At 48.0% G+C, this 18,852-nt stretch overlaps 1 protein-coding gene across 1 annotated transcript in view; it reads left to right on the top strand.

Moving 5' to 3' along the window:
* The window catches only part of DOCK5 (dedicator of cytokinesis 5), an 81,352-nt gene that overhangs the window by 16,420 nt on the left and 46,080 nt on the right, over nt 1-18,852 (top strand). The window contains exons 3-16 of the mRNA XM_030964066.1: nt 5,403-5,443; nt 6,315-6,370; nt 7,148-7,244; nt 10,689-10,837; nt 11,557-11,692; nt 11,843-12,000; nt 12,643-12,724; nt 13,556-13,685; nt 14,531-14,603; nt 16,036-16,178; nt 16,785-16,910; nt 17,435-17,559; nt 17,649-17,747; nt 18,530-18,602. Of these exons, the coding sequence (XP_030819926.1) occupies nt 5,403-5,443; nt 6,315-6,370; nt 7,148-7,244; nt 10,689-10,837; nt 11,557-11,692; nt 11,843-12,000; nt 12,643-12,724; nt 13,556-13,685; nt 14,531-14,603; nt 16,036-16,178; nt 16,785-16,910; nt 17,435-17,559; nt 17,649-17,747; nt 18,530-18,602 (1,488 nt within the window). The remainder of the gene's footprint in view (nt 1-5,402; nt 5,444-6,314; nt 6,371-7,147; nt 7,245-10,688; nt 10,838-11,556; nt 11,693-11,842; nt 12,001-12,642; nt 12,725-13,555; nt 13,686-14,530; nt 14,604-16,035; nt 16,179-16,784; nt 16,911-17,434; nt 17,560-17,648; nt 17,748-18,529; nt 18,603-18,852) is intronic.

Below are 18,852 nucleotides of genomic sequence, written 5' to 3'. Positions count from 1 at the left end.
TGACAGAAAAGGAGAGGGAAGGGCTGGTTAGTTCATAGTTCCTGTTGTTTTCAGTTGTAGTATCACAAACTGGCATTAAATGTTCTTAAAATGCTCCAGTTGTGGAGCTTCCATGCCCTTTTCAGGCTGTTTCTCCTCGTCCTTCACGGGGACATTTTTCATAATACCTTAATGTAAACCACAGAGTAAACAAAATTCTTAATTTAAAGATTAAAATGACGCTTGAGTGTTTCAACTCTCCCTATCAAATTTGAGTCTTTGACAAAGATTTCAATATAAAGACTGGAACGGAGCCATTCAATCATTTTAAGGAATGCTCTGGTCACCACTTCCCTCTCCAAAACGCAAAGGTAAAATACAAATCAAATTATTTTCAACAAGCAGCATTGATTTGAAGATTCTGTGCTCAGGATCAGCACTGAGAACAGGGAGCTGCTCCTTTAGCAATTTGTTCTTGGCCCTTTGCTCCCTTTCCATCCTCAGACCTGGGAGCAGCTCCCAGTCCTGGCAGATTCTGTCGTGGATTTACCCCTCTGTGGGTGATCATGGGGGAGAGGGGAAAAAGGGAAATACCCTGTGGAAATCACTGATTTATGACATGGTTCTGCAGAAGGACACAGGGAAGGGGAAGGAGAACTCCCTCAGGAAGAGGAGGCATCTTGGACTTGTCAAAATTTGGGGGATTTACTTCTTTCTCCCTATTTTTAATTTTTTTAACATTGTTTTGCCCCTATTTCTTGTAATCAGTTCAACAGAGACAGGGATAGGGAATGAGTACATAAATGGCACCTTTTTTTGGCCTGAAATCTCCCAGTTTGGAGCTTTGTCAGGAGAAAATTGCCTGTGAATAGTTTGGGAAAGACGTGAATGTTTTCATGTGTGAAGGGGAAAGTGATGGTTCCCAGATGCTGAGCCATCAGTGGGGAGCAGGAATCTGTGGCTGAGGCACCTCAGAATTCCTGCAGGGCACCAAAAATCCCTTTTCCCAGCAAGAGCAGCCAGAAATGCAGGCCAGACAGTTGGGAGTGTACAGGAGGAGATGCAGAGATGGTGACTCTGCTGTGGGTCTGCTCTAAGTTCCCATAAATTCACCTCCAACCCTCCCCATTCTGATATTCTGCCTGCCTGGGAGGAGCTTCTTGTTCTTCCCGAATCTCTTTTTTTGGGATATCAGCTCTCAGCTGTGTTCCCAGCTCTCTGTGGGTCTGGTTTTGAGGATAAATGTTCTCACAAGAGGCTTTTTCTGCTCCTTTTCATGCTAATGCTGCCTGCTCACCACTAGAGCTGATAAAAACTGGTTTTGTTCCTCTAATCACTGCTCTTATCTGGACACACAAGCCTCGACTGAGGAAAAGTTTCCATGGAACCAGGGCGGGGGCTCTGTGGGAGGAAAGGCTGAAGATGCCCTGTGGAATCATTTTTTGGGGCTGGGAGATTCCCCATGAAGTCGTTCTTTGGAGGGTTGGGACATGCCCTGTGGAGTAACTTTTTGAGGGCTGGAGATGTCCTGTGAAGTAATGAAATATGTGAATATGGGAGATATGTGAAATAATTTTGGGGGCTTGGGACAAGCCCTGTGAAATAATTTTTGGGGGGTTGAGAGATGCCCTATAAAAGAGTTCTTTGGGGCTGGGAGGAGGAAGCCCTGTGAAGGCATTTTTTGGGGGCTGGGAGATTCCATGGGTAGTTATTTTTTGGGGCTGGAGATGCCCTGTGGAGTCAATTTTTGGAGTTGGAAGGTGCACTGTGGTGTAATTTTTTGGGGCTGGAGATGCCCTGTGAAATAATTTTTGAGGGTTGGAGCAAACCCTGTGAAATCACTTTTAGGGGTTGGGAGATACCCTATAAAATAATTCTGTGGGGTGGGAGGAGGAAGCCCTGTGGAGTCATTTCTGGGGGAGATGCCCTATGGAGTCATTTTTGGGTCACCTTACCTTGCCCATAGCTGAGGGCATTCCCAGGCTGTCAGTGCCATTCCTTGGGGTGTTTTGGGGCTGTCCAGAGGCTCTGGGTGCAGCAGCACCCCTGGGTGCTGTCGCTGTCATTGCCCAGCCCAGGATGCTCAGGAGCCCATCCCTGTGGTGATGTTTGGTGACCCAGAGCATTGCTGCATTTCCTGCTGTTGACAGGCAGCAGCAGTGCCTTCCTCAGCCAGGCGGGAGTTCTGTGCGCTCTGGGGTTCTGGCTCTGCAGGGATCCAGGTGGATCCATCCCGGGATGTGTACTGGGCTTTGGTCTTTGTAGTAATTGTCATCTGCTCCCAGGGCTGCCAGACACAGCACTGAGAGCGCTGAGCTGCTCTGGGGCTCAGGCACAGGCAATAAAGTGGATTTGGGATGCGCTTTGGGGCAGCTCTGGGCTGCACAAACCTCTCCTGAGGTGGCTCCCAAACCCTCTGGGCAGTCCCTGCAGTCAGGTGCTGCTCCTGTGCTGCCTCACAGTGTCAGGAAACTTCCTGAAATTGCAAAATCCCTGCTCAGTTGTGCTGCCACTGCAAAGGAAAATATCCGGAGTGTAAGGGACCCACGGGGATCATCCAGTCCGACCCCTGGCCCTGCACAGACACCCCAAAATCCCACCCAGATTGGGGCTGAGGCTCTGAACACGCTTTGCCTCTTGTTTTCCAAGCGCCAGTTTCCAAGTTAGCCCGATGCAGGTGGGGTGGATGGTGAGTGCACCTGGGAAGATTTGGGGGTGATAACACAGGGGATGATAACACAGGAGTGCTTACATGGGGGGATCACACAGGGAGTGATAACACAGAGGGTGATAACACCGGGGGGATCTCACAAGGGGGAATCACACAGTGATAACAGAGGCGTGGATAGCACAGAAGGGATCACACAGCTGGGGATAACATGGGGGGAGTAACAGAGGGGGATAACACAGGGAAATTGATTCATTTTTCTGACCTGCAGCTCCCATGTGCCAGGGATTCAGCAGGGGGTGACATCCCTGGAAATTCAGCTCCAGTTTGGACAAGGGACATAGGGAAGGAGGTCAGAGGGAAACCACAGGCTGAGCAGTGTGAACTGAAGGTCCCAGATATTTCCAGTACAAGCTGTCCATGGAGTCATTGAATGCTTTGGGTTGGAAGGGACATTAAAATCATCCTGTCCCAGCCCCTGCCATGGGCAGGAACATCTGCCACTATCCCAGGTTGCTCCAACCTGGCCTTGGACCCTTCCAGGGATGGAAGCACTTCCAAGGATGTTTCTGTATGCCAGTAACAATCTGTAGGACACCTGAGAGCTCTCAGATGTCTTTTCTTGGATCCCTTTCCCTTTTACACACACAGAGCCAAACCCACTGCAGAGCCCAGAGCTGCTAGTTCAGGTCCCACACTGCAGAGCAAGGTTTTGTTTTCCCCTCGTGTCTCTGCCTGCAGAAGGGCACAAGCTCTGTACAAGATTTCTCCTTCCCCTGACAAGAAGACACTCAGTGCATGTTCCTCCACTCTGCACGTGCTGCAGAATGCAGGAAAAGCAGGGATTGGAAGAGGAACCTCTCTGCCTCCAGGACTCTGGAGGCTCCTCCAGTGCAGGGAGTCTGGCCTTGAGCAGGGAGCCGGGAGGACACTTTGCTGTTGAGGGGAATCTCCCAGTCTGCAGGATTTATCATTATTATTGTTAGCTGTAGGATTTCAGGGAGCTGTGGGTGGAAGGAATGTGTGCTCACATACCGTGGCCCCTGGCAGGTTCTGTTCTGCTGAAAAGGAGTTTACCTTGAATTCGTTCCTGGTTTCAGTCAGCCCTGGGGAGGGTGAAGCAATGCCCTGAGTGCTGTGGGACAGGACAGGCCCCCAGGAGGAGGAACAGGGACCTTGTGGTCCCACACGTGACCTGGCCTTGCATCACTGGGGAGAGCTTGATCATCACTGGAGTGTTGTCCTTAGATTTTTCTTTTCCATACTGCATCAAATCCACTTAGTGAAGGGTGAAGTTGAGGACTTGATCAGCTAAAAAACCCCAACAAAACAACAACCCCAAACTTTGAGTAATTTCTTTGCAAGTCTGTTTATGTTTTTGTTTTCACTCAGATTTCAGTCTGGGTGTTGGAGCAGCTGAAATTTTCCATGTTATCATCAACTGCAAAACCTTTCTCCATTTTTAGCCCATCTCTGCTTGGGGAGAACACTCAAACACTCAAACAGTCTCATTCCTCTGAAGACTTAAGCAGATTTTGGGGTTTTTTTTTAAGAAGAAATCATCTAATTAATTGACCACTGCCCAAAGATTGATGTTCCTGTTCAAGTGATGGATAGAGTTATTGAAGGTGGGAGCAGAATTCCAACAGAAGTTGCACGAGGTGCTTGCAGAAACAGCTTTGCACAATCAGGCCTGACGTGCTTTTATGCAATGATTGCAAAATATTTTACAGGAATGGGGGGAAGGCCAGGGGGCCCTTTGAAACAGGAGGAAGTTGTGCTGTCAGAGGGCTCAACATGTTAAATGGGATTGAAATCCCTCCTGGTAAATTCATGAACTCTGTCTCCCACCCTGAGTAATTTGTGCTTTCCCCTTCAATTAATGACAACTTAGATAAAAATAGAACCTAAATCTTCTCATCCCTAATCCAGGACCTCATCCATGGCTCCATGAGCAATGGATAATCTTGTTTTCCTCCTGTGAAAAGAAATGGAATTTCTTCTTTCCTCCTAACTTATTACTGGAATATTAGAAGTTTTGAGGTGGAGGTACATCCCCATTGCTGGAGAAAGGGCACTTCAGAAAATAAATAAAAAAAGCTGCACTTCAGAAAATAAATAACTAGAAATACAACCACATGCTTATAAAAATACTCAAAAAATACCGAATTAAATAATTCTAAGCTTTGATTTATGGTTGAGGAGTGTCAGATCCATGGTTCTTTATGGAACCTTCTTTGATAAATATAGGAATATTGGGCATATAGGAATATATCCACCAAAAAACAAAAATTAAAAACAAACCCAGAGAAACCAGCCTCCCCTCCTCTCTTCTTTGCCTGATTATTCCCTTAAACCCCTTTGCCTTCTTGATGCTGCCACTCAGCTGGACATAATCTCCTTGGATAGGCTTTAATGTCCCACCCAACCCATTCCATGGAAATCCTGGGTAAAACCCTGGTGCCAAAGAGAGGAGAAATGTTCTCTCAGACGCATTTGCTCCTGAGGCCTGGGCAGCACAATTGTTGCTTCTGTCTTACAATTTTTAGATCTTATCAAGGTAGGATTGATAAACAGGATTTGTGTCAGGGCAGGGAGCTCAGCTCCAACAAACAGAGCTGTCTTCCCAGGAGCAGATCCCAAATGAGAAGATCAAGAAATTGGTGTTGTAGAAAGCTGGTGAGAATCACAATTTGTATTTAATTGCTGTCAATAGGAAATCATTGAATACAGATATCTGTGTTTGCTTTGCCAGGCTGGTACCGAGGATACACGCTCCGGAATAAATCCAAGAAGGTACGACCTCACTTTTGGGTGGCTCCTATTTTAATTTCACACCTTGCCAGACCCCATCTGGTGCTGAAAACTCCTGTATTTCTTGCCTTAACCTCAGGCAGGACTCCTGGCCACGGTGTCCTGTCCTCAGTGACAGAAATCAGTGACCTTGAGCTGAAAGTTCAGAGCCATGTGTTGGGAATTCCTCCATTGGAAGCATGAGGAATGCAGTTGGAACTTCCAAAATTAGCTGTTCCCATTCCATACAGGAGATTATTGCTTTATCATGATGCTCTGGGACCTGTGCACATCCAGCATTAGTTCTATTTAATGGGAACATCAGAGTTTTGACTGGAAAATATTCCAGAAATTACACATCCCTGGCTCTCAGCCAAGCTGCTGGAGCTTGGGCTGGAAGCTGCCTGGAAATCCAGGTTCCCCCAGGAAGGCTGGCACCTCTCCTGTGGTAACATCCCCCACAGCTTCTGCTTTTAGGGGTAAAGAGGAGAGAAAAGGGAACAGAAAAGGATTCCAGGATTTCCAGAAGGTTTCTGTGTAACAACAAAAATTTGGGAATTTCTGCAGGTGCTGGTGGTGGGAGCTTTTCTAGGGAGCACAGGGTAGCCTGACAGAGGACTCCAGGAATATTTCATGGCAATGACTGGTAATTTTCAGGAATTTCCACATTTCCAGCGGGAAGGTGAGGGTCATTGGTGTAAAACAAGGAATCAGCTTCTCTGAGTTGCCAATGTGGAACCTGCTGCTCCTCCCTGTCCTTTTTTCCTGGCATACTGGAATATTTCTTACTCCTTTCCCCTGTTTTTTGTTAAATATTTTCTTGTCACATCCTATCCCAGAGATTGATTTATTTCATTTCTCTCTTTATTTTTAGGGCATTTTCCCAGAAACTTACATCCATTTAAAAGAGGCCATCGTGAAGGACCGGGGGTAGGTTGGCACTTCTTTGGCAGCAAGACCCAGGGAATTTCACTCCATTTAAACCCCAAAAGAACCAATTGAAATAGCTGTGGCTGTCACAAAGCCAGGGTGTACCTCCTGAGCTGCACTAGCGCTGCATAATTCCATTTTTCAGAGCACTGACAAAGCAGAGCAGCTGGGAGTAGGGGCAGCAGGAGATGATTTGCAGAGTTAAGGAAGCTCTGCTGGACTGGTCACGGCTGGGGAGGGTCAGCCCAGCTCCATCCAGCTCCCCTGGGGACTCCTGGAAGCCGTAGCAGACTCCTGCTGGCAGCCAGGGCCCAGCAGGAGCGTGGATTCCTTCCTGTCTTGGAAAACACTGGAGGAAATGACTCCTCCTTGGATTCCTTGAGCTGGATCTGTGCTCGTAACGTGAGAGCAAAACAGCGGCTGCAAAGGAAGGAACTTTATAAAACACTTCTTTTTCAACTCTTATTTTCAAGTAACTGTTACCATTGCGAGTGGGGATCCGTCCAAACTTCTGTCTCTTTATCCTGGGTTTGGAACAGATCCACAGGGAATAAGAGGAGTGAAAGGAGCTTGAAGCATTTTGCATTAAAAATGGATGATGAATGTGGATGTGTGTGTTGAGAACAGTTTAAGGGTCTTGACATCATGTGTGTGTGAATTGCGTGAACATCAACTCCTCTGGAGTTTCCATTTTTACATTTATCAAAAAAGGGTGTTTTCCATGAAGTTCAGACCCTGAGTGTGAAAGCTTTCTCTGACTGTCTCCCTTCTCCCCAGGCAGCACGAGACAGTGATTCCCAGCGAGCTGCCCCTCGGCCAGGAGCTGACGGCCACACTGCGGGAGTGGGCAGTGATCTGGCACAGGCTGTACGTGGTGAGTGCTAAGGCGGGGCTGTGAGGGGAGCTCAGCCTGGGCTGGGGGCTGTGAGGGGGGACTTGTGGGGTGGGCAGTGACCGGGATAGGGCTGTGAGTACTTGTGGGTGTAGGCTGGAGGGGGTGAGTGGGCAGTGATCTGGCACAGGCTGTACGTGGTGAGTGCGGGGCTGTGAGGGGAGCTCAGCCTGGGCTGGGGGCTGTGAGGGGAGTGGGCAGTGATCTGGCACAGGCTGTACGTGGTGAGTGCGGGGTGGGCTGTGAGGGGAGCTCAGCCTGGGCTGGGGGCTGTGAGGGGAGTGGGCAGTGATCTGGCACAGGCTGTACGTGGTGAGTGCGGGGCTGTGAGGGGAGCTCAGCCTGGGAATAGGGGCTGTGAGGGGAGCTCACCTTTGCTGGGGCTGTGAGGGGAGCTCAGCCTGGGCTGGGGGCTGTGAGGGGAGCTCAGCCTGTGAGGGGAGCTCACTTGGGGCAGGGGCTCTGCAGGGGAGCTCAGCCTGGGGCTGCTGGCTGTGAGGTGTGCGGGCAGTGATCTGGCACAGGCTGTACGTGGTGAGTGCTAAGGCTGGGGCTGTGAGGGGAGCTCAGCCTGTGAGGGGAGCCCAGCCCGGGGCTGGGGCTGTGAGGGGAGCTCAGTCTGGACTGCTGGCTGTGAGGGGAGCTCAGCCTGGGGCTAATGGCTGTGGAGGAGCTCAGCCTGGGCTCTGCAGGGTGCTCTGTGCCTCTGCCTGGCGCAGAACTGAGTGATGAAATGGGGGGCTCAGAGCATTCAGCTGTGGGATGTGACAGGGGCAGGGTGACACTGTGGGTGTCCCTGCCCTGGGGCAGCAGGGCCTGGCACAGGTCACACTGTCACCGTGTCAGGGCTGGCTGGGGGCCCAGCTCACCTGGGAGATCCAGGCCCTGCTCTGCCTGTCCTTGCCAGCCCTGCATGAGGGCAGGAAAGGCCAGCTGGGCACAGAGCTGGAGTTTGACACAGCTGTGGGCAGGGTGGGCTCTGCTGGGCCGGGAGGGTTGTAGGAACCCCATGGGACTGGCTGATCGCCACCCAGAGCTCCCCTGGGAAAGACAGGGACAGAACCAGGGATGTGTCATGGGGGGAGATGTGACTTGTCACAAACCACATCATAGAATGTTCTGCACAGACCCTGCACAGACACCCCAAAATCCCACCCTGGGCAGCCCTGGCAGCGCTGTCCAAACTCTCCTGGAGCTCTGGCAGCCTCAGGGCTGTGCCCATTCCCTGGGGAGCCTGGGCAGTGCCAGCCCCCTCTGGGGGAAAAACATTACCCTAAAATCCAGCCTGACCCTCCCTGGCACAGCCCCAGCCATCCCTGGGTCCTGTCCCTGCCCCACAGAAGGAATTCCTTGGCTGCTCCAAGGCCTCCCATGGCTGGGGCTCTCGCTAGGGTGGAGAAGGAGCTCTCATGTCCTAAATCCCTGAGCACAGAGTCCCCTCAGCAGTGTCACAAGCTGGCACTGCAGGGATCTGAGGACTGTCCTGCAGCAGGTGCTTCTTGCTCAAAGAAATGAGTGCACAGGGAGTTGCTTTATTTTAAAGGCACATTAAAAAGTCAAATTTGATTTTTCTCTGAGCAGTAACGAGTTCAGCCTGCACAAAATGTGCTCCAATACTTTAATTAAGAAGAGGGAGTGAGTTTAAATGAACTCTAATCACCCAGTGCACCCAGAGCAAGCTTTCCTATTGGAAATTTCACCAGGCCACAAATAAGTTGTGTTTGTGTGCCACAAAACCACAAGAATTTATTCCACTCTCTCAATTTAATGAGAAGCTCTATGTGATAGTATTACTGTGTGAAAAGAGAGTTTTGTTCCTGGCATTTTTTATTTCTGAATAACTTTCAGATCTCAGCCTCAGAATCTGTTTTTTTAACAAGCAGAAATCTTTCATGTTCCTGTGCTTAACCACTCTAAGTCTTAAAATAGGTTTGGAAAATGTTGTGGTTTAAAATGGATTTGAGTTTATTTTATTTTCCCTGCAGTATGTATTAAAAGAATTTTTTAAAAAGCTAAAGGAGGAAGGAGGCATTTGAGGAGTAAAAGGAAACATGAGGGGATTTTTTATTTTGGCAGCATTCAATTTCACTTCTTTAATTTCTGTGGGTTTCATTGCAGCAGTGGCTTTATCTCCACTGCAAAATAAATACAAAAATGGAGAGAGTTTTTAATTGGTCTAGTTAATAGGAATTAGCTGTAGAGATAACTCAGGTCAAATTGAGGTCTGCTCTGAAAATTCACACGAATTGCCTTTCTTTGCAAGCTTTTTTATGCAAGAACATGGGCGGGAAGTTGTTTATGAAATATATCTCAAATATCCTTTCTATAGAGCTAAAACCTCAAGCAGCCCCTGTCAGCACCTTGGTGTTCACCCAAATCAAAGGGAGGATTGTTTTCATACCTTTAAATTTGAGGGATATATGAGTAGTTCATGTCATTCCTGTTCATTGCAGAGATGAGAATGGGGAGATAATTGCAATGAGGTTCTTTTTGTGCTGTGTGGGAGCAGGGGGGGTTGTAGCTCACCATGAACAGCTCCAGCCCCCAGTGAGCACCAGAAGGTGACACTGGCTGTGGGGGGATGTGACCCAAACCCAGCTCCTGGCCTTTGGGGTCTCAGCCCAGGGAAGGCTCTTAATACCAAACCAGGCACTGAGTTAGGCTTGAATTTCTCCTTTGGAGCTGAATAACCTCATCACTGTGCCAGGAACTCAAATCTGTGGCAAAAGAGTCAGAATCCTCCCAGGAACTGCCCCACTGAGGTGGCAGAGAGAGAGGGAAGCCTGGGCTCCCTTTTTAATGGGTTAAATGTCTTCCCTGACACTATAAAAGCTTATTTACTTATCTAAGCACACACTGCCACAAACAGGGTGGGTTACCACATATCCATGTTTAATTACAGCCTTGGAGCTTGGAGGTGAGGAACAAGGTGTGGGGATGGGACTGATTTTATGAGGGTGGAACCAGTGAAGGGCATGGAAAGTATTTTCATTAATTAGAGATGGTAACAGGCATGGCTGGAGGAGACTCTTCACCAGGCAGGTTTTGTTCAGTGTCCTTGTGCAGTTGTGGTCCTTTAACAAAATTTCTCTGTCCCTTTTATAAAAAACCTCCATCAGAGCAGCCTGGAAGTGCTAGAACTCACCAGAGATCTATTTTTAGTGGGAGAGATTTTTCTGAAATAACGTCCCAGGGAAAGGTGAAGCCCTTAAAGACACTTAAAGATCTTAAAGGCACTTAAACCTTGGCAGTGCCAAGTGCTGCAGAATCCACTGCGTGGCTCTGATCTTGTGGTGTCACAAAGTGCCAGGTATTTTTAGTTCAATAAAACTTGTGTGGTTCTGCAGCTGCACACATTTCAGAAAGGTTGCTGAGCGAAGGTTCCCAGGTTTTCCTTGATTAAAATTGCCAATTTTTTTGCCTCAGAACAACAAAACCACGCAGTTCAGGCATGTCCAGCAGCTCACCTACAGCCTGATAGAGTGGAGATCCCAAATCCTCTCTGGGACCCTGCCCAAGGATGAACTGGCTGAGCTCAAGAAAAAAGTCACTGCCAAGATCGACTATGGCAACAGGTGAGCTCCAAACTCCACCTGCAGGGCAGAGGAGGCTCCCAAACCCCAGGGGTGGCTCTTAATGCCAAATCAGGCCCTGAATTAGGCTGAAATTAGGTGAAATGGCAGCTTTGAGTCCCTGTGACATCGTGGCCACCTGGCAGGTGGAGATGGAGCAGTTGGTTCTTGATGTGCCACAGATCTCTGTGCCTTGGCAGGAATTCTCCTCTCTTAATTCTGCACAAATCCTGGCAGGGGTGGCCTTTCCCTTGGAGCACAGTGTGTGCCTGGGTTTGGATGTGGCGGGGAAATGCTCTGCTTTATCAGCAGCTGAGGGGCAGGGTTGCACAGACACCCCAGCCCTCAGTGGTTTGCAGTCCCCAGGACTCATTTATCTGCCTGTCAGCTGTGATCCAGGTCCTGTAAGTGAATTAAGAAGAAGCTTATGGCAAAGAATAACAATCAGCTGCAATCTGGGAGCTTGGTAGACATTCATCCACCTTTGAAACAAAGCCATTTAAGCAGGAATAAGGGAGATGTCACCTTATGATTGAGTTACCTGACTAATTCCTTCTCCCTTTAATGGGAAAATGGGAGGGAGGAGTTTTTTGAGGCGGGAAAACCAGCAGTGAGCGAGGTTATTCCAAGGAGTGGGATGCTGAGCACTGGCAGCCCAGGCAGTGATTTGATCTTTGCTGCTGCCACATTCTGGGTCTTTTTTTGTCTCCTGGGGTGTCCAGGATCCTGGGTCTGGACCTGGTTGTCCGAGATGACAATGGGAACATCCTGGACCCAGACGAGACGAGCACAATCTCCCTCTTCAAGGCCCATGAAACTGCATCCAAGAGGATTGATGAGAGGATTCAGGAGGAGAAGGTACCTCTGCTGTCCCTGGTTTGCCCTCTGTGCCCACTGAGTATTTATATACCTCTTAATGTTGAGCTCCTCTGACAGCAGAACTAAATTCTCCTGTGTTTGTTTGTAGTGGAAATATAAAATGTAATGGAAATATGGAATTCTTTGCAGTCCCTGCAGCAGAGTTTGGACCTCCGGGGACAGCCAATATTCAACTCCACACACACTTACAGCCTCTATGTGAACTTCAAGAACTTTGTCTGCAACATTGGGGAAGATGCAGAGCTGCTGATGAGCCTCTATGACCCTGACCTCTCCAAATTCATCAGGTAGGGGCTTTTTTTGGAAATTCTTAAGCAATGTAGTCATCAGGGTGATCATTCATAGAAGTTAGCAGGTTAGAAAGGGAATGCCTGCTGATGTTTTCCAGTTCTGTTGGTTGCTGCCCAGTGGGGGAAAATTAATTCCAGTTACTTTGGGATGAATTTCAGAGACATAGGAAGTCCAGGCGCTGTCCCTCCTAAAGCTGGGTATTTCTTTGATCCCACATTGTCTTTTTATATTCTTAATTTTCCCTGCTGTGGCCTGCAAGCCTTGGTTAAGCATTTTATTAATTGTTTCCCAGTAAATAATGGATTTAAATGATGTTTGCTGTCCAGTCGGTGCCAGTTCACATCTGAAGAGTTGGGAGGATATGAGGAGCTTTATCAGGGAGGCAGTTCCGTGTCAGGAACGCTCTGTGTCCATCACTGCAGTTATCAGGTCTGGCCATGCAGTGGGAATTGTCCAGGGAAGCAGCTGCCAGGGCTCACCCCATCCTGCCTCCATCAGTGAGTCACTTCAGAGGCATTTTGGGAAAAAAGATTGGTCAAATATTCCTTAAAGATTAAAATGCTGTTGGGCTTTTGCCAAGAAAGGAGGATGTCAGGTGTTGATTGGTTAAAATTTACTTTTTCTCCCTTTCTTTGCAGTGAAAATTACCTGGTTCGTTGGGGCAGCAATGGGATGCCTAAAGAAATTGAGAAGCTGAACAACCTCCAAGCAGTGTTTACTGTAAGTTCAGAGAATCCCAGAACAGGCTGGTTTGGGAGGGACCTGAATCCCATTCAGTGCCACCCCAGCCATGGGCAGGGACAGCTCCCACTGTCCCAGGCTGCTCCAACCCGGCCTTTGGCACTTCAGAGATCCAGGGGCAGCTTCTCTGGGAATTCCATCCCAGCCCCTCCCCACCCTCACAGGGAAGGATTTTTCCCCATTATCCCATCTCTCCCTCTGGCAGTGGGAACCCATTGCCTGTGTCCTGCCACTATCAGTGTCTCCATCCCCGTCATGGTCTCCCTCCAGATCCAGAAAGCCACAAATTTTACCTGTGTAGAACCCAACAAAACCCCTCCTGTGGCATTCACATTCTCTGAACAGAGAGAGACACAATTCTCTCTCCCAGGATTTTTCCTGGGGAAGGCAGTGAGAAGCTCAGAGAAGAAGAGAAAACAATTCTTACCTCTACTTGCTGCTCCTGTTGTTTGGCACATGTGGAATGTGTTATGGAGACTGTTTACCCAAAGTGATTTGGTTACTGGACGCCGGTGAAGGTTGTTTTGTTTCCTTGGCCAGTTGGGTCAAAGCTGTGTCCTGGCTGTCTCAGACAGTCAGGGTTTTTCTTTAGTATCTCTTTAGGATGTAATTTGGTATGGTATTAGTGTAATATAGTATAGCTTAATAAAGCAATTGTTCAGCCTTCTGAAATCATGGAGTCAGAGCACATTATGCCCTAGCTGGGGGATCGCCCATTTCCCCTCCCTTCTTCCCTCCCTCTCTCTCCTTCTTTCTTCATTTCCCCTCAGAAAGGACATTGATGGAAGTTGATGTGAGCTCTCTTTTCAGGACTTGAGCAGCTCAGACCTGATCAGGCCCAGGATCAGCCTGGTGTGCCAGATCGTGCGGGTGGGGCACATGGAGCTGAAGGACGGCAAGAAGCACACCTGCGGGCTGCGCAGGCCCTTCGGCGTGGCAGGTGGGCACTGCCCCCCTGGGGGCACCTGCAGGGCCCAGTAAACCCCTGGGGGGACGGGGACACGGGGCTGGCAACTGGGAGCTGTGTGCTGTAAGTGCCAGCACAGCCTGGGAGCTGCCAGGGCCAGCATTTCTGCTCCAGGATGGATAAATTGTCCCCGTGAGATCTTTCATGAAGGTGGTAGCTGGAGATCACGCTCTGTCACTGCTCACTTTTGTCACCTCCCACAAAGATAACAGGCTGCTAGGCTGCAACAGACTTATCAGGGCCTTATCAGAGTGGGATTTGCTGCTCAGGACTCATGGGATAAAGCTGGAGGTTTTAAAGGAGCCTTGGTGAACCAGACTGCCAATTCTTATTTTATTCCTGGGATTTCTTGTGAAGGGGCTTGCTTGAAATCCTTGGTGGAAATCAATATCCAAAGAAGCAGCATTTGAATAAAAGTGGAATTTCTTTGCCTTGAAGTGCCCCAATGCCACCTGGTTTTCTCAAAGGGTGTATTTTATAAGAGTATTTTATCAAGATGTATTCAGTATGTTCACACTCACTGCTATGGGCTGACAATGCACATCAATGTAAATGTGCTTTTTTAAAAGTTAAAATGAGAGTGATGCCCTCCATTGCTGTCACAGAATCCCAGATTTTTGGGAGGTTGGAAATAACCTTAAATCCCATCCAGATCCACCCCTGCCATGGCCAGGATTCCCTCCACTATCCCAGGTGGCTCAGAGCCCTTGTTTTGGGTGACACTGGCCCATGATAACCCCTTGTTGTTTCCATTCTGAGAGGGCAAAGCTCTCTCTGGGCTCTGGGCAGCTCTGAGTGATGCTCTGGTGTCGTTGCAGTGATGGACATCACTGACATCATCCACGGGAAGGTGGACGACGAGGAGAAGCAGCATTTTATCCCCTTCCAGCAGTGAGTACTGGGCTCCAGAGCTCACCCACCCCTGGCCAAAGCAGGCATCCTCTGGGGAGGGACAGATGTGTCTGGGAGCCTGGCAGAGCCCCAGGGCTCTACAAACAGATCAGCTGATAGCAGCAGGCAGCTCTTTGCAGGGACAGGTTTCTGTCATGCTCAGGAGCCTTTGTTCCCCTTGATTTTCATGACTCAGTTCTTGGGGACTTCGGCCCTACAGCTGGAATTTCTGGGTACCTGTGGGGTGAGGAAGAGGAGCACAGAGTAAAGTAATGTTGTGGGGCTGGGGGAATGTGACTTACAAAATGTTGTGGGGTTAAAAGGCAGGATTTTCAGAGACTGAGCAGAGACACAGCTTTTTGTCACTGCTGTGTGGGACCCTCTGTGCCACTCCCTGCCACGTTTCCTGGTCAGGCTCAGTCATAGGGAAGGAGGTTCTCCATCTTCTGGGGAAGAAATTCCAGTCCCAATGAGCTCCGCATTTCTGCACTGAGAGTTAGACTTGTGTGTTTGTTCTGCCTGCTCTGATTGCTCTCTTTTTTTGGCACATTGGAGTAACGAAAATGGAGCTTGTTTGGGTAGACCCAGCCTTGTTGTTACAACCCTAAATAGAGCAAAGCATTGGCTGCAGCCATTTGTTATTACAGGGTATTTTCAGGGGAGATTTGGGTTTGTTTCCCTGCCCTTTCAGGGCCTGGAAGGATGGCTTTCCCTTTGCAGAATAACATTAGTCTGCTACTTGGGTTTTTTTTCTGAGTTTGATTGCTTATTTTTTATTTGTTTAGGGGTTTTTGTTTTGATTTTTTTTTTTTTGTTTGTTTTTTGTTAATTGTTTTGGTTTGGGGTTTGTTTGGTTTTGGGTTTTTTTCTTTGTTTGTTTGATTAGTTTTTTGTTTTGTGGATTTGGGATTTTTTCCCATTTTTCTTCTGCTCCAGTGAGGCTGAGTTCAGCCCCCAGCTGGACACCAGGGTGGGCAGCCTGTGGAGACCTCGTTTCTCCCTCATAATTGGTGGTGTGGGTACAGGAGTGAAGTCAGGCTCAAGATCCAAACCTCACTAGTCTTGTTTGTGACTAGGGATGGGTTCATCACTTATGTGTTGTCACAGCAGTCATTAATTTATATTAATTTATATTAGTTTACCAATAGTTAAGCTGCATAGGGACAGCTCTGAGACAAACCTGAAGTCAGAGCTTAAATCCTGAGGTCAGTGTTACTTACCTTAGGCCTGAGGGATAGACTGTGATGCATTTCCCAGTGTGAAGGTTTTAAATGGATTTTGTGCAGGTGAAGGAATGAAAATCCCCATGGAATCCTTAAAAGACCCCACATTTATTTGTAAACCAGCCAGCTGTTGGCCAGCCCTCTCCTGTATGTGATTGGTGTCAGTCTGTCCCAATTCCTGACCCCGTTTTTGTGGTCCCCCTGCCCAGGATTGCCATGGAAACCTACATCAGGCAGCGGCAGCTGATCATGTCCCCCCTGATCACCTCCCACGTCATCGGCGAGAACGAGCCCCTCACCTCTGTCTTCAACAAAGTCATCGCTGCCAAGGAGGTCAACCACAAGGGCCAAGGTGCAGCCTGGGGGAAACCTGGCCCGGGGGAGGTTCCGGGGAATAAATGGGTGGTGAAAGTCTAGGGAGCAAGGTTTAGTGGAGTTTAATCCTGCCCCGAGCCCTATCTGTGGTCTTTGCCATGGTTTTCACTTTGTCTCTTTGTCCTATCGCACATGGAGCTGAAATCCAGATAAAACCAAACAAAATTTGCATGAGAACAGCTCCTCCAGCTCCTCGCTTGCTAGTCATACATTTAAGGTCAATATTTTTTAATACCTTTAAAATAAAAGTGTTTTATGGGGCATGAAATACTTGTAAGTGGACGTGGCTGCATGTTCCCAAATGGCTTTGGAGTTAAATCACATTATTCCAGATTTTTCTGGTCTTCCTTGGCTCAAAGATACTCAAGATTCATCTGTGTAAGTTTGAGGCTTGCTTCAGAGAATCTTCTTGCCCAAAAAAGTCTTACTCAGATTCAGGGACGGGGAGGACTGGGCAAGAGACAACCGGATGGGCACATGGAATTGTCATGAGAACACAGATCTTTTTGGAAGCACAGGCTTAAATTTCACGGGCTTGCACCTTTTTATTTTCAGTAAACAAACATTGTCTCCCTTTTCTTAGGTCTCTGGGTCTCCCTGAAGTTGCTCCCTGGGGATCTGGCTCAGGTTCAGAAGGATTTTTCCCACCTTGTAGACAGATCCACTGCAGTGGCTCGAAAAATGGGGTTCCCTGAGATCATCCTTCCTGGTAGGTCCCATGTGCTTCTACATTCCATGGAGTGAAAGAGCCTCCTGAAATTCTAGAATTGCTGTCACAAAAAGATTTATTTAAAAAAAGATATCTGAAAACTTTATATTTTTCTTCAAATTTCCTGATTATTTTCTTATTTTTTGCCACAAGAAGTTGAAAACATGAGTTGCCTTTCTTATGGCAAAATGGTGGTTTATGGAGCTTTTGGAAGAAAACATCTCTTTAGTCAAAATAATTTTTGTTGCATATGGCTTTGACCCACCCATTCAGATTGGGTTTAACCCTAGAGAGATCATTAAATTAAAAAACAAAACAAAACATAATTACAGAGGTTTGTAGAAAGGAAAATGGTTCATTTCAGAAGATTTTGTGTAATTTGAGACAGATGAAAATGTGTGATGGGGGGTGTTGTTAATTAAAGGCTAAGAGGAAATCAGGATAATGTGGAGCCCAAGGGTGTTAAATTTCAAGCTGTCACAGTGGGAATGAGAATCCAGCTCATTAAACTCTGGGCATTGCAGGTGATGTCAGGAATGACATCTACGTCACCCTGATCCAGGGGGAGTTTGACAAAGGCAAGAAGAAAACCCCCAAGAACGTCGAGGTCACCATGTCTGTGCATGACGAGGATGGGAACCTGCAGGAGGTAGGACGGCCTCTGACACCCTCTGAAGATTTACACCCAAAATCCTCTGTATTTACCTCTTCTCCCCCCTCCCTGTGTTTTGTCCAAAGAAAGCCATCCACCCTGGGGCTGGCTACGAGGGAGTCTCGGAGTACAAGTCTGTGGTTTATTACCAGGTCAAGCAGCCCTGCTGGTACGAGACTGTCAAGGTATGGCTCTGTCATCGCTGCGTGTCACCTGAGGCAGGAGGGGGTGAGGCACACACAGACTCTGGGTCTCTCCAGCAGGCTAATCTGAGTTTATTAGAAACCCATTCTTTTATACACCCTTCTGATACAGGTGCACCTGATTGGTCATTTAATCAACACCCCAACACCATTGGCTAATTAAGAAAGCACCCTTAGGCAAACATCTTATGAGAAATCAACTGTTCAAAACACCAGCTGCAAGATTGTTTTAATTCTTTCTCTGAGCTTCTCAGAGCTTTTCCCAGAAAAATTCCTAGGAAAGTTACCTGTTTCTCTCCCTCTGACTAAACTGTCGTATCACAGGTCCCCCATTTTGTTTAAAGGAGGAGGCAGTGTTTGTTATCCCTGCAGGGCCCCGTGCAGGAAGGAGAACAAGCACAGCTCAAGAGGTCTCTTCAGCAATTTGCCAGTTGTTAATCAGAACCTCAGTCAGATGCTGAATTAGAATGGTCAGAGAGATTTCCAGCATGTACCATCGAATTCTTTACAATCAAGCCTTGTTGTGTGTGTTTTTCTTGTAAAAAGCCCTTGCTAATTCTAAGGCAGTGACACACCTCATTAGTCTGCTCAAGGGTCAGGTAGTCTAACTTGTCAACAGCCCTTTTCCAGAAACGTCAACATCTGCATTCTTCCTCTGTGTGCAGACCAGGATTGATGTAAACCAGCAGCTGCATCAGCACCAGAATGTGCTGCAGAGTGGCTGGGGACAGGGACAGTGCTGTTTTCATCCTTTCTCCATGCAGGTGGCCATTGCCATAGAAGAAGTCAGTCGCTGCCACCTGAGGTTCACGTTCCGTCACCGCTCGTCCCAGGAGTGTGAGTGCCAGGAAGGGACACCTGCAGGACTGCTGTGCTGCTCCCACTCCCACTGAGTGCAGAACTCTGATTTCTCCTTATTCACAGTGTTACGGATTTTGTTCTTGCTCAGTTTACTTATTTCCAGTTTTGTGGCAAGCAAAAAACCGAAAATAATTCAAATTTTTTGCACCCAGAATTTGGTGCTGGTTTTGTCCTGAAACTGAAATTTTGTAAGGAGCAGCCGTTTATCCCCCTGAAAGAGAATTGT

Source organism: Camarhynchus parvulus, chromosome 22 (genome assembly GCF_901933205.1).
Source record: "Camarhynchus parvulus chromosome 22, STF_HiC, whole genome shotgun sequence".
Classification (NCBI taxonomy): Eukaryota; Metazoa; Chordata; class Aves; order Passeriformes; family Thraupidae; genus Camarhynchus; species Camarhynchus parvulus.
The sequence above is the reverse complement of the archived record's forward strand: the minus strand, read 5'-3'. Positions and strand labels throughout refer to the sequence as shown.